Raw genomic sequence first — 15088 nt, forward strand, 5'->3', positions numbered from 1 at the left:
ATATATATATATATATATGTGTGTGTGTGTGTGTGTGTGTGTGTGTGTGTATTTTGTACATTTTAAAAAGCAATTTTAACCAGAACAAATCTAAAATGTAGGCTATTCCCAAACTAGTGCAGCCCTAGTTTCTCTTGATATCAGCATGTTCACAGCTTTTTCATATTTTATTTTTTATAGGTATAGTCCTGCTGACTTCAACATGAGTATGAGGAGGTAAAGTGAAAAACAAACACCTGGGAAATGACAGGTATGCACTATGTTTCAGGAATGGCACAAATGTGTGACTGGTTAAGTCTCTGTCTTTAGTTCAGTGTGTTCAATAATGTGCTTTTTTTTGCCATTTGTTGTGTATCTTTGGATTATGTTGTGTTGTAAATAAATCCAAACAATCAAAAAGTCATTATTTTTTAAATCTCCTCATTCTTTGTGCAAGGTTCCTCATAATGATAGTGCCTGAGAGCTTCTGATAGGGCCATTATGAGGCTCTTTGTCTCTCTCAGCTGTGAAACACTCAATATTCATGGGGTTGTTCACGCCTACTCGCATAAAGCTTTCTTACACAAGACATGCCTTACAAATTTTAAATCAATATATTGTATTATCTGAATGAGTATTCAGGATGATTTTCACATAGTTTTGGAGCAAATATTCTAGGCTACGTGATACAATTTTCAAAAGTCTTGTGATGAAATAATCAGTTTGGGTTTCATGACCTTATTTCAGTGACTTTTTTTTGGTCATTTTCACAAACCACGCATAGGTCAAGGTCAAGGTCACTTTTATTTATATAGCACCTTAAAAACAGCATTTCTGCTGACCAAGGTGCTTCACAGAAACACAATATAAACACAAATAAAAACAAACATCATACAAATTACATAGTAAAAATTTAGCTCACAAATTCTACATCCACAGTTAAGGATAGGCCTGAGAAAAAAGATGCGTTTTTAGTGCTGACTTAAATGCATATAAAGAAGAAGACAACCTGACTGATTTAGGTAACGAATTCCACAGTCTAGGACCAAAAACGGAGAACGCTCTGTCACCTTTGGATTTCAACCGAGAGTGCGGGATAGTTAATAAGCTCTCCGATGATGATCTAAGAGATCTTTGAGGAATGTACGGACAAATGAGGTCTGAGATATAGACTGGACCAAGACCGTGCAAGGCTTTAAATACAAAAGTCAAAACCTTGTACTCAATTCTGAATCTGACCGGTAGCCAATGTAAATGCCTCAAAATAGGGGTGATATGCTCAAACTTTCTCTTCCCCGTTAAGAAACGGGCTGCAGCGTTCTGTACCAGTTGCAGACGCGACAGTGAAAACTGGTTGATACCCGCATACAAGGCGTTACAGTAATCCAGCCTTGTTGAAATGAAGGCGTGAATTACGGTCTCTAGATCACCAAACGATAGGATAGATTTCAATTTCCGTAAGCCCCTAAGCTGAAAGAAACTGCCTCTGACAACCGAGTTTATTTGCTTGTCAAATTTTAACTCTGAGTCAACAACAACACCCAGGTTTTTTACATGAGTGCAAATATTCGCTTTCAGCGGTCCTAAATCAGAGATTAAACCTTCTACCAAATGGGGAGGGCCAAACAAAATAACCTCGGTCTTCTTTTCATTCAGCTGGAGAAAGTTTTCACCCATCCAACTTTTTATGTCATCCACACAGGCTAATAAATCAGATAAAGATCCAGAAGCAGGTTTAATTGACATATACAACTGGGTATCATCCGCATAAATGTGATAAGGAACCTGATGAGATTTAAAAATGTAACGAAGAGGGAGCATATATAAAGAAAATAAAATCGGTCCCAAAATGGAGCCTTGCGGGACTCCACATGTGACAGGAACAGGAGACGAATGAAACTGACCCATCTCCACAGAGAAACTTCTCTCTGAGAAATAGGATCCAAACCACTCTACAGCTGAATCGCAGATTCCAGCACAGTTTCCGGAATCCACAAATAGCAATAAATCATTTACCACTCTCAACAAGGCCGATTCAGTGCTATGCTTGGATCTGAACCCAGACTGAAACGGATCGAGTATATTATTCTCAATTAAGTAAGGGGATAGTTGGTTTAAAACAGCCTTTTCCAACACTTTCGACAGGAAGGGGAGTTTTGAGATGGGTCTGTAATTATTTAGGTCAGATGGATCCAAATTTGCCTTTTTGAGCAGCGGATGAACTACTGCCTGTTTGAAACAGGATGGAACAGAGCTCGTCTGTAAGGAACTGTTTATGACAGAAATAATATTTGGTGCAATTGAGTCGAGGACTTCCTTTAATAATGAAGTTGGTATAACGTCAAGTGAACAAGTGGTCGATCTTAAACTGGACACTATATTTGATAGTTCATCATGTGAGATTGGATGGAAGTGAGAAAATGTAGCTCTATTTAAAGGCAGACACCAGACCTTCTGAGATCGATTCAGTACAATCTTGGATCTGATGCAAATAATTTTGTTAATGAAGAAGCTGCAAAACTTCTCACATAACTCTGGGCTCTGAGCAGCACCGATCTCAGTAAAGGAATTTAATACAGAATTTATGGTAGCGAACAAAAACTTTGGACAGTTTAGCATAAACTAGTAATAGCATAAATGTTATTATCTCAAAACTACAAAATTTTACATACATGCTGCTGACATATTATTGTAGCAGAGTTTGTGATGAATGCAGTGTAATAAGACTTTAGCCATGAAAATGTCGGAAGTAACAGAAATAAGCACAAATGTTAGAGCATGTCAGAACACCTCCAGGACCCAGAAAACACCTCAGATCCCAGAGGGTTAAAGACATCATTTTTAGAGAATTACAGACCTGTCTCTCTCCTACCATTCATTGCGAAAACACTTGAACGAGTTGCTTTCAACCAGGTATCATCTTTCCTGTCTCTGACCAACCAGCTGGATGTCAAACAATCTGGCTTCAAGAAAGGGCATTCAACCGAGACTGCATTGCTGTCAGTCACAGAAGCCCTACGGATCGCAAAAGCTGCCTCCAAATCATCAGTTTTCATTCTCCTGGATCTGTCTGCTGCCTTCGACACTGTGAATCATCAGATCCTCCTGTCCACCCTCTCATCACTGGGCATCACAGGAACTCCTCTCCACTGGTTTGAGTCCTATCTCACAGGAACTCCTCTCCACTGGTTTGAGTCCTATCTCACAGGAACTCCTCTCCACTGGTTTGAGTCCTATCTCACAGGAACTCCTCTCCACTGGTTTGAGTCCTATCTCACAGGAACTCCTCTCCACTGGTTTGAGTCCTATCTCACAGGAACTCCTCTCCACTGGTTTGAGTCCTATCTCACAGGAACTCCTCTCCACTGGTTTGAGTCCTATCTCACAGGTAGGTCCTTCAGGATCGCTTGGAGTGGCGAGGTATCCAAAGCACATTAACTGACTACAGGGGTTCCTCAGGGTTCAGTTCTTGGACCGCTCCTCTTCTCCATTTACACCACATCACTGGGACCCATCATACAGGCACATGGCTTCTCTTACCATTGCTATGCTGATGACTCCCAGCTCTACCTCTCATTTGATGATCCCACAGTATCTGCTCGTATCTCAAGCTGTCTGGCAGACATCTCGGCATGGGTTAGATGCCGGCATCTCGGCATCTCCCTCCTACTTTCACTCGCTCCTACGAGTCTACATCCCTACCAAAAGCCTGCGATCGGTTAATGAGCGACGGCTCGTCATCACAGAGAGCCACAAAATCACTCTCCAGAACATTCTCATTCACGATTCCTTGCTGGAGGAATGATCTCCCTACCCTCGTCCAGAATGCAGAATCCCTGACTACATTCAAAAGACAACTGAAAACTCTTCCGTGAGCACTTGACATCTCTTCCGTGAGCACTTGACTGTACTGCACTGGGGTTTTTTGAGGTTGAGCAAAAAACCTAGGACTAGTTCACAAAAGTAGGTTTTTCAAATATTTAATGAACAATTTAATTTACAATAGTGGTTCGGTCAAAGTTGTTCAGAATGAGCAGATCTAACAAATGATATAAACATTGTGTGTAAAGTCGCATAATATACAATTGTTTACACACTTTAAAAAAAGACATATGCCCCCCCCCACCCCAGTGGCCAATCTCTTTCAAAAATTCTTACAGACCTCTAGGACCATTAGTCGAACATGCCCAACGAGTTTAGTTCCGATCGGCCTCCGATAACCTTGTCTAATAGCTACTCAAATGTCATGTTTTTTGAGATATGCTGATGCCCTCATAGAATATCATGGCACCTTGGACAAAGACAGTGCATGCCAAATGTCAAGTCGATCATACTAACAGTTGTGTAGTTAGAACCATCTTCATGTTTTTTCATTTCATAGCGCCACCTAGTGGCCAATCACCGTTTTTTTTACTGTAACCTCTGATTGAGCTCCTACATTTATTTAAAATATCTCAATCTGTTCTCGAGTTATAGCCATATTAGTAAAAATGGCTCAGTCCACTTCAAAAATGTTGGTGCCCCTTAGAAACCATGAATCAATTTAATCAATTATTATTATTTTTTAAATAATTATTGATATTCATACTGTTGAGAATCTTCTTCAATGGTTTGTTTTCCGATCAGGCCAAAAACCTAGGACTACTTCGCAAAAGTAGGTTTTTCAAAAAAATTCTAAATATCCTAAACTTTCACCAGGGCTAAACTTTCATTTTGTCCGTCTTGAGCCAAGGATTTCAACGATATAAGACACTTGAGCCTACGACTTGGGTTGTGTTTACACTTGGCATTAACGTGATCACCATGATCCGTTCAAGCAGATCGGTTCATAAGCCAATCAGAACATAGTGCGTTTACATTTGTTCAATTCAGTGGCTTCTGTATCTGTATAACAGATCGTATTTCGGTTTCCTGCATAATATTTCAATTAGGTCTGTGGCACGACACCAGATTAAGAGTAAAGATACAAATTAAACCATGTCCCAATTGATCTCTAACGTTAGCCCGCTAGCATTGCACGCGTGGTCTCGCCTATCGACCGTCTTATTTACACTCGAATCACTGAAATCGGTTTGTTTGTGTTGGAGTTTGTGTTTGTGCTTCGAATCGCTTTGTTTGTGTTTGGAGTTTGTGTCTGTGTTTCGAACCGCTTTGTTTGTGTTGGAGTTTGTGTTTGTGTTTCGAATCGCTTTGTTTGTGTTGGAGTTTGTGTTTGTGTTTCGAATCGCTTTGTTAGTGTTTGGAGTTTGTGTTTGTGTTCGAATCGCTTTGTTTGTGTTTGGAGTTTGTGTTTGTGTTCGAATCGCTTTGTTTGTGTTTGGAGTTTGTGTTTGTGCTTCGAATCGATTTGTTTGTGTTTGGAGTTTGTGTTTGTGTTTCGAACCGCTTTGTTTGTGTTGGAGTTTGTGTTGTGTTTCGAATCGCTTTATTTGTGTTTGGAGTTTGTGTTTGTGTTCAAATCGCTTTGTTTGTGTTTGGAGTTTGTGTTTGTGTTCGAATCGCTTTGTTTGTGTTTGGAGTTTGTGTTTGTGTTCGAATCGCTTTGTTTGTGTTTGGAGTTTGTGTTGTGTTTCGAATCGCTTTGTTTGTGTTTGGAGCTCCGTCGAATTGATTCATGAATCCTTGATTTTCTTCTTTACACTCATTTTTGTTTTTCGAATCGCTTTGTTGTGTTTGGAGCTATTTTTCTATTTTTCCAGCGTGTGAACATATCTCCGATACTACTCTCTATAAAAAACAATCGGATTGCTTTGATATCGCTGGTTATATCCAACTTTCCGAACTTCCGTTACTATCTCTAACGTTAGCTCGCTAGCATTGCACGCGTGGTCTCGCCTATCGACCGTCTTATTTAAACTCGAATCACTGGAAGGATACGGGTTCTATCCATGATTTCAGTCCTAAATTAGTAGTGATATTGGTAGCATCACTGCTAATTTATTGTTCATCTGTCATAATGGCGAATATATCGGATGTGTGTCTACCTCTGAGTGCAGGTGAGGACACGTTTGAGCTGCATTCGGTGCGGTTGGAGCTGGAGTCCGTGGAGAAGCAGATCCGTGATCTGCTGGGGAGGCAGGCCGAGCTGCGAGACCGACGATCAGCGCTTGAAGCATCACGCGCCGATGCTCACAAGTCAGTGGTTAGTAACTTTTCGACTCCGTCCTCTTCTACGCCGTATGTTTCTCTGCACAGGACCCGAGCACCCCTGGTCTCATTCACCCCGGCACCGACACAGCACCATGGACCCTGGATGATTCCACAACGGAAGACGCGAGCCAGGACCAGAGCAAGGACCTCTCCGCCCCTCCCGGTCTTCGAGATCTCCACCCGGAACCGCTTCTCCCCTCTTCGCGAGACGGAACGCGACGACGCTGTGATCATCGGCAGTTCCATGGTCCGGCATGTCCGCGCTACCTCAGGTAAAGGTATGGTGCGCACTCACTGCTTTCCTGGTGCTCGTGTTCTCGATGTCGCTGCGCAGGTCCCCGAGATCCTGAACGGTGACGAGCGCGTCGGAGCTGTCGTGCTGCACGCGGGGGTGAACGACATCAGGCTGCGGCAGACGGAGGTTCTGAAGAGGGACTACAGGAGCCTGATCGAGACGGTACGCAGAACATCGCCTGAAGCAAAGATCGTCGTGTCTGGACCGCTTCCCACGTACCGACAAGGACAAGAAAGGTTCACTAAATGAATGGTTGATGTCATGGTGTAATGAACAGAGACTGCTCTTTGTAAATAATTGGAATCTGTTTTGGGAGCGACCTAGGCTCTACCGTGCTGATGGCCTGCACCCCAGCAGAATCGGAGCGGCTGTTCTGTCGGACAACATCTCCAAGACGTTACACACCATATGACTAGTAAGTCAAAGTCCAAATCACATTCTTTGCTGCACCAAATTAATTGATATAAGTACCAGTGTAGAACACTATATAGAAACTGTGTCTATTCCTCGTTTAGTGAGGCCAAACAATAAATCTACTGTAGGATCTAAGAAAAATCTAATTGTGATTAAACCAGAAAATCTCAATATTAGTGAACAAAAACAATTTCTAAAGCTAGGTCTTCTAAACATTAGATCGCTTACAGCTAAGGCGGTTATTGTAAATGAAATGGTCACTGATAATAGCTTCGATGTACTCTGCCTTACTGAAACCTGGCTTAAATCGAATGATTATTCCGGTCTTAATGAGTCCACTCCACCAGGATATGGTTATAAGCATGAGCCCCGTCTGATTGGTCGTGGCGGCGGTGTTGCAACAATCTATAGAGATATTCTTAATGTTACTCAGAAAACAGGCCACAGGTTTAATTCGTTTGAAGTACTTGTGCTAAATGTTACGCTCCTAGATGTAAGAAAGAAATCCCTATTATCTCTAGCCTTGGCTACCGTATATAGACCGCCAGGGCCTTACGCTGATTTCCTAAAAGAGTTTGCAGATTTTCTCTCAGATCTATTGGTCAATGTCGATAAGGCAATAATTGTTGGAGATTTCAACATACACGTTGATAACACAAATGATGCGTTACGGGCTGCGTTTACAGATTTATTAAACTCCTTTGGGGTCAAGCAAAACGTTAGTGGTCCCACTCATCGTCTTAATCATACTCTAGACTTAATTATATCATATGGAACCGATCCAACCGATATAGATATTATACCGCAAAGTGATGATGTCACTGATCATTACATGGTAACTTGCATACTACGTACGGCTGAAATGTGTCATGTTGCGCCGCGTTATCGACCAGGCAGAACATTCTTGAATAGCTTACCTGATCTATCTCAGCTCCTCAGTGAACCCAAACTAACAGATGAACTAGAGGAAATGACTAGCGGTATGAGCACCATTTTCTCTAGTACATTAGAAACTGTTGCACCAATTAGATTAAAAAAGGTTAGAGAGAAAACTAAAGCACCATGGTACAACAGTGCTACGCATGTTATCAAGAGAGAAACTCGTAACTTACAGCGCAAATGGAAACAAACTAATTTAGAGGTCTTTAGAATCGCGTGGAAAGACAGTATGTCACGTTATAAAAAGGCTCTAAAAGCAGCCAGGTCTGAGCATCTACGCAAACTAATAGAAAATAACCAAAATAATCCAAGGTTTTTATTTAACACTGTGGCTAGATTAACAAATAAACAGACATCACCTGAACAAAATATTCCGTTACATTTTAATAGTAATGATTTCATGAATTTCTTCACTGAGAAAATAGAAAGCATCAGAAACACAATTGTAAATGTACAATCTTTGACAGCGTCTTATGATTCAGCCTCTATTATCGCCCCTCAAGAACAACTACAGCGCTTTACAACTATAGGACAGGAAGAGCTAAATAAACTTATCACTGCATCTAAACCAACAACATGTTTATTAGATCCAATACCCACTAAACTACTGAAAGAAGTGTTACCTGTAGTGGAAGAGCCTCTTCTCAATATTATTAACTCGTCTCTATCTATAGGTCACGTTCCAAAAATGTTCAAGCTGGCAGTTATAAAACCTCTTATTAAGAAACCACAATTAGATCCAAATAACCTAGCAAATTACAGACCCATTTCAAATCTTCCATTTATGTCTAAAATACTAGAAAAAGTTGTGTCCGCTCAACTGTGCTCTTTCTTGCAAGAAAACGATATCTATGAAAAGTTCCAGTCAGGATTCAGGCCACATCATAGCACAGAAACTGCGCTGGTTAAAATTACAAATGATTTACTTTTAGCTTCTGACCAAGGCTGTATCTCAATACTAGTTTTACTCGATCTTAGTGCTGCGTTTGACACTATAGATCATAAAATACTCTTAGATCGACTTCAAAATTACACTGGTGTTCAGGGACAGGCATTAAGCTGGTTTAGATCGTACCTATCAGACCGTTACCAATTTGTCCATTTAAATGGGGAAAAATCAAAAATAACGTCAGTAAATTATGGAGTGCCGCAGGGATCTGTATTAGGCCCCCTGCTATTCTCAATTTATATGCTGCCACTTGGTAATATTATAAGAAAACATGGAATAAGTTTCCTCTGTTATGCTGATGACACTCAATTATATATTTCATCACGACCAGATGATAACACTAAATTATCTAAAATGACAGAGTGTGTTAAAGATATAAAATATTGGATGACGTGTAATTTTCTTCTATTAAATTCAGATAAAACGGAGGTAATACTGATTGGTCCAAAAAACTGCCCACAAAACCTCTTACAATACAACCTTAATCTAGATGGACGTCCTGTTACTTTATCCTCTACAGTAAAAGATCTGGGTGTTATACTAGACCGCAACTTGTCTTTTGAAAATCATATTTCAAATGTCACAAGAACAGCCTTTTTCCACCGTAGAAACATTGCTAAGCTACGTAATATGCTATCAGTTTCTGATGCAGAAAAGTTAGTTCATGCATTCATGACCTCGAGACTAGATTACTGTAATGCTTTATTAGCTGGTTGTCCGGCATCCTCCGTAAACAAGCTACAGTTAGTCCAAAATGCAGCCGCTAGAGTTCTTACTAGGTCAAGAAAATATGATCATATAACACCAATTTTATCATCTCTACACTGGGATTGCTCGGAGATCGATTGCTCCTGTCTGCCTCGCTGTGACTGCTGCTGCTGTGAGTTTGTTTGCTGCGTCTAAGCCTCGTATTAGCTTCGTATTTCTTTCTGTTTTGAACCATCTTTTATTATAAATTCTAGTTGTTTATACTACTAAATACAGCTTACTCAACATCTCAGATTAACCTGACATTGCTAGCTTCCGTTATTGTCAGCACAACACGCTAACTCGCTAGCCTTTTACCGCACCACCCGTGCGCTCAGTTATTTATTTATTTTTCTCTCGCGCGCCCGCGCCTTTGAGTTCATAAAAGCCCAGGTGAGTAAGAATCAGTCAACAAACACGGTGAGTAATGTCTTCTCCTGTTATTGTCACCTGCACTTCATGTCACATGTTTACCATAGCCTTCTCTGTCGGCAATATAGGATTTATATGTGATAAATGTAAGGAGACAGTCAGGCTGACAGAGAAGATTTCAGAACTAGAGACACGCATCCAAACTTTAATCGAGAATAGTAAGAAGAGTGCTAGAGCTTTAGATACTATTTTGGATGCGCCTAGCCTAGTGAACTCTTTACATGAGTCGGTTCCGGCTGAAGTAGAGCCCGTGCAGCAGGGCAGATGGGTGACAGTGAGAGATCGCTCTAGTCGCGGATCAAAAAAACACTTTTCCGTTCCGATAACAAATCGATTTTCCCCGCTCAGTGAAACACCCACTGAGAATTATTCTGATTGTGCCCTAGTTATTGGCGATTCTATTACACGGAACGTGAAAATAGAGACACCAGCCACCATATTCACATGTTTGCCGGGAGCCAGAGCGCCTGACATCAAAGCAAATTTGAAAGTGCTGGCTAATGCTAAACGTAAATTCTCTAAGATTATTATTCACGTCGGCACTAATGATGTTCGACTCCGCCAGTCGGAGATCACCAAAATTAATATTAAAGAGGTGTGTGAACTTGCAAGTACGATGTCAAGCACTGTAATTTGCTCTGGCCCCCTTCCTGTTCGCCGGAGTGATGAGATAGTTAGTAGATTGTGTTCACTCAATGGCTGGCTGTCTGGGTGGTGTCCACGAAATAATATAGAATTCATAGACAATTGGAAAAGTTTTTGGGGCAAACCTGACCTGTTGAAAAGAGATGGTATTCATCCCTCCTGGGATGGTGCTGCTCTGCTCTCTAGTAATTTGGCTCATAGTCTTAGAGATAAAACAGGACAATCTGGGCCTCAGGTCAGGAAGCAGACAGACTGGCTGCTAGCGGCCTCACGTCACCAAGGTCAGATAAATCCCATCACATAGAGCCTCTTTCACCTCGATATCATCATATAGAGACTGTGTCTGTTCCCCGAACTTGGAAATCAAAAATACGTTCAAACCCATCTAAGGTTAAAAATTTAATTGATCTTCAACAAATAAAAAACAGATATAATACAAATGAGCAAATGATAAAGCTTGGGTTGCTGAATATTCGATCTCTTACTTCAAAAGCGCTAATAGTTAATGATATGATTACAGACTATAACCTAGATGTGCTGTGTTTAACAGAAACCTGGCTAAAACCAAACGATTACATTGCTTTAAATGAGTCAACCCCACAAGATTACGGTTATAAACATGAACCTCGTCTGAAACGCAAAGGAGGAGGTGTTGCTGTAATTTATAGTAATATTTTCAAAACCACTAAGAAATCTAGTTGTAAATATAATTCTTTTGAAGTGTTGGTGCTTAATGTAAAAATATATAGTGTAAACGATAAATCACGTTTGAAAATTCTGCTGGCTACTGTATACAGGCCACCAGGGTACCATACAGACTTTATCAAAGAATTTGCGGACTTTCTATCAGAATTAGTATTGGCTGCAGATAAAGTACTAATTGTTAGTGACTTTAATATACACATAGATAATGAAAAAGATGCATTGGGATTGGCATTTAAAGACATTATAAACTCAATTGGAGTTAGACAACACGTGTCAGGACCGACTCATTGTCGTAATCATACTCTAGATCTAATACTATCACATGGAATAGATGTTGATGCCGTTGAAATACTGCAACAGAGTGATGACATCTCAGATCACTATCTAGTCTCGTGTAAATTACATTTAGCCAAGGCTGCAAAGCCGACTCCGTGTTATAAATATGTTAGACCGATCACTTCTGCTACTAAAGATTGCTTTATCAATAATCTTCCTAATCAGTTTCATCATCTCAGCATCCCGGATAGCTTAGAAGAACTTGATATTGCAACAGAAACTTTTAACTCTCTCTTTTCCAGCACTTTAGACACAGTTGCTCCGCTGCGCTTAAAGAAGATTAAAGAACATAGTCCAACACCGTGGCACAACGAGCACACTCAGGCCCTTAAGAGAGCAGCCAGAAAAATGGAGCGCAACTGGAAGAAAACAAAACTAGAGGTGTTTCGGATTTCATGGAAGGAGAGCTCGATTGCTTACAGAGAGGCTTTAAAAGCTGCTAGATCTGCTTATTTTTCAACCCTATTAGAAGAAAATAAACATAATCCTAGGTATTTATTTGAAACAGTGGCTAAACTAACGAAAAAGAAAGCTTCAAACCCAGAAGTTTCCAAGAAACACAGCAGTAATGACTTTATGAACTTCTTCACTTATAAGATCGATAATATCAGGGACAAAATTATAACTATGCAACCGTCTAATACAGTATCGCATCAGGAAGTGCATTGTAGTCTCCCTGAGGGAAAATTTGATCCATTCATTGCTATAGGAGAGGAAGAATTTTGCAAACTCGTCAAATCATCTAAATCCACAACGTGCATGTTAGACCCTATACCGACTAAGCTGCTGAAAGAGATGCTTCCAGATGTCATAGATCCTCTTCTTAATATCATTAATTCATCTTTGTCTCTAGGATACGTACCAAAAACCTTTAAGCTAGCTATGATTAAACCGCTTGTTAAAAAACAGCAACTTGATCCTACAAAACTAGTCAATTACAGGCCGATCTCTAATCTGCCATTTCTGTCAAAGATATTAGAAAAAGCAGTATCCTCACAACTGTGTTCTTTTCTTGAAAGAAATGATATCTGCGAGGATTTTCAGTCCGGATTTAGACCGTACCATAGTACCGAGACAGCTCTCGTTAGAGTCACAAATGATTTGCTCTTATCATCCGATCGTGGTTGTGTCTCTCTATTAGTATTACTGGATCTTAGTGCTGCATTTGACACCATTGACCACAACATCCTTTTAAATAGACTCGAACATCATGTTGGCATTAGTGGAATTGCACTAGCATGGTTTAAATCATACTTATCTGACCGTTATCAGTTTGTAGCAGTAAATGAAGAGATGTCTTATCAATCACAAGTTCAGTATGGCGTACCACAAGGCTCAGTACTAGGACCGCTGCTGTTCACTCTGTACATGCTACCATTAGGAGATATCATTAGGAAACATGGAATTAGCTTTCACTGTTATGCCGACGATACTCAGCTGTATATTTCTTCAAAACCTAACGAAACCTACCAATTCACAAAATTAACGGAATGCATAGCTGATATAAAAAATTGGATGACTAGTAATTTCCTACTACTAAATTCAGAAAAAACAGAGTTTCTAATTATTGGACAAAAAACTTCCACACGTAATAACCTAGAGTACTGTCTAACACTTGATGGCTGCTCTGTTAAGTCTTCGTCGTCGGTTAGGAACCTGGGTGTGCTCTTTGATACCAATCTTTCATTTGAAAGTCATGTGTCTAGTATCTGTAAAACCGCTTTCTTCCATCTTAAAAATATATCTAAATTACGTCATATGCTCTCAATGAATAATGCAGAACAATTAGTTCATGCGTTTATGACCTCAAGGCTAGATTATTGTAATGCTCTACTGGGTGGCTGCCCTGCACGCTTAATAAACAAACTACAGCTAGTTCAAAACGCAGCAGCTCGAGTTCTTACTAGAACCAGGAAGTATGACCATATTAGCCCCGTTCTGTCAACACTGCATTGGCTGCCTATTAAACATCGTATAAATTTTAAAATATTGCTGATCACTTACAAAGCACTAAATGGTTTAGCTCCGCAGTACTTGAGCGAGCTCTTAACACATTATAGTCCTTCACGTCTACTGCGATCTCAAAACTCCGGCCAGTTAATAATACCTAGAATATCAAAATCGACTGCTGGCGGTAGATCCTTTTCCTACTTAGCACCAAAACTTTGGAACAATCTTCCTACCATTGTCCGGGAAGCAGACACACTCTGTCAGTTCAAATCTAGACTAAAAACACATCTCTTCGGCCTAGCATACACATAACACATTATAGACTTATATAATTAGGCTGCATAGTTTAGAACAGCCGGGACCGGGAACACTTCCCGTAAATCCTGATGTACTTGGTACATCATAAGAAGGATGGCGTCTACGCTAATATTAGTCTCTCTGTCTATCCCGAGGTTTACCGCTGTCCACCGGAACCAGGCCGTCTCCAGATCTGATGAAGGACCAGCGCCAGGACACGACGACGCCGCTGACCTGAAGTGTCAACCAGTCTCTCCTCCTCTCCACTCCGACTTCACCCAACCGGAACTGGACAAATACTCTGATTCATTCTGAACTTCATACACTGTTCACTCATTGGCCAGAGGAGAACTGGCCCCCGACTGAGCCTGGGTTCTCCCAAGGTTTTTTTCTCCATTCTGTCACCTGATGGAGTTTTGGTTCCTTGCCGCTGTTGCCTTACCTTCTGGCTTGCTTAGTTGGGGACATTTAATATTCAACAATATTATAGATCTGCCTTAAAGGTGGATGATGATGAAATAGTTTTTTTGTATTATTTTCATGTTATCACTGTGAAGCTGCTTTGATACAATCTGTATTGTAAAAAGCGCTATATAAATAAAGATGACTTGACTTGACTTGACTTGGTTACCTATTAAGTTCCGTATCAATTACAAAGTATTGCTACTGACTTATAAAGCCCTAAATGGTTTAGCTCCTGTGTATTTAAGAGATCTTCTATCGCCATATATTCCATCGCGCTCTTTAAGATCGCTAAATTCGAGGCTTCTGGTCGTACCTAGGATATCTAAGTCCACTAAAGGAGGGAGGGCGTTTTCACATCTAGCTCCTAAACTCTGGAATAGCCTTCCTGATATTGTCCGAGGTTCAGACTCGCTCTCCCAGTTTAAAACTAGATTAAAGACGCATCTCTTTAGCCAAGCATTCACATGATGCATCTCATACCTTTTATACTACAGTTAAATCAGATCAAATGCATTCATATTATGAACAGCAGCTACGCTAATTATTTCCCATCTGCCTTTTTTTGTTGTTATCTCGGGACGCCTGTCCCTATAACTCAAATAGAGTTCGTCAGCTCCAGTTATGTATCCAGCCTCTCATGGAGACTTCAGATGCCCCAACGCCTGTGATGAGACGACTCGACGCCTGTGAAGAGACGACTCGACGCCTGTGAAGAACGCTATACAAATAAACTTGAATTGAATTGAATTGAATTGAATTGCTTTCACTCACTCACTTTACTTTCC

At 40.5% G+C, this 15088-nt stretch overlaps 2 protein-coding genes across 2 annotated transcripts in view; one reads left to right on the forward strand and one right to left on the reverse strand.

Annotated features, from left to right (window-relative positions):
• Positions 1-15088, reverse strand: part of LOC307001474 (uncharacterized protein) — a 33460-nt gene that overhangs the window by 6072 nt on the left and 12300 nt on the right. The gene's annotated exons all lie outside the window — the stretch shown is intronic.
• Positions 5797-15015, forward strand: LOC307001946 (uncharacterized protein; the record flags this gene model as incomplete). The annotated part of the gene is made up of 2 exons (XM_079619050.1): positions 5797-6660; positions 14907-15015. Exons 1-2 carry the CDS (start codon positions 5936-5938, stop codon positions 15013-15015), a joined length of 834 nt encoding a protein of 277 aa, XP_079475176.1. The 5' UTR covers positions 5797-5935.

Source organism: Phoxinus phoxinus, assembly GCF_949152265.1.
Source record: "Phoxinus phoxinus genome assembly, chromosome: 7".
NCBI lineage: Eukaryota > Metazoa > Chordata > Actinopteri > Cypriniformes > Leuciscidae > Phoxinus > Phoxinus phoxinus.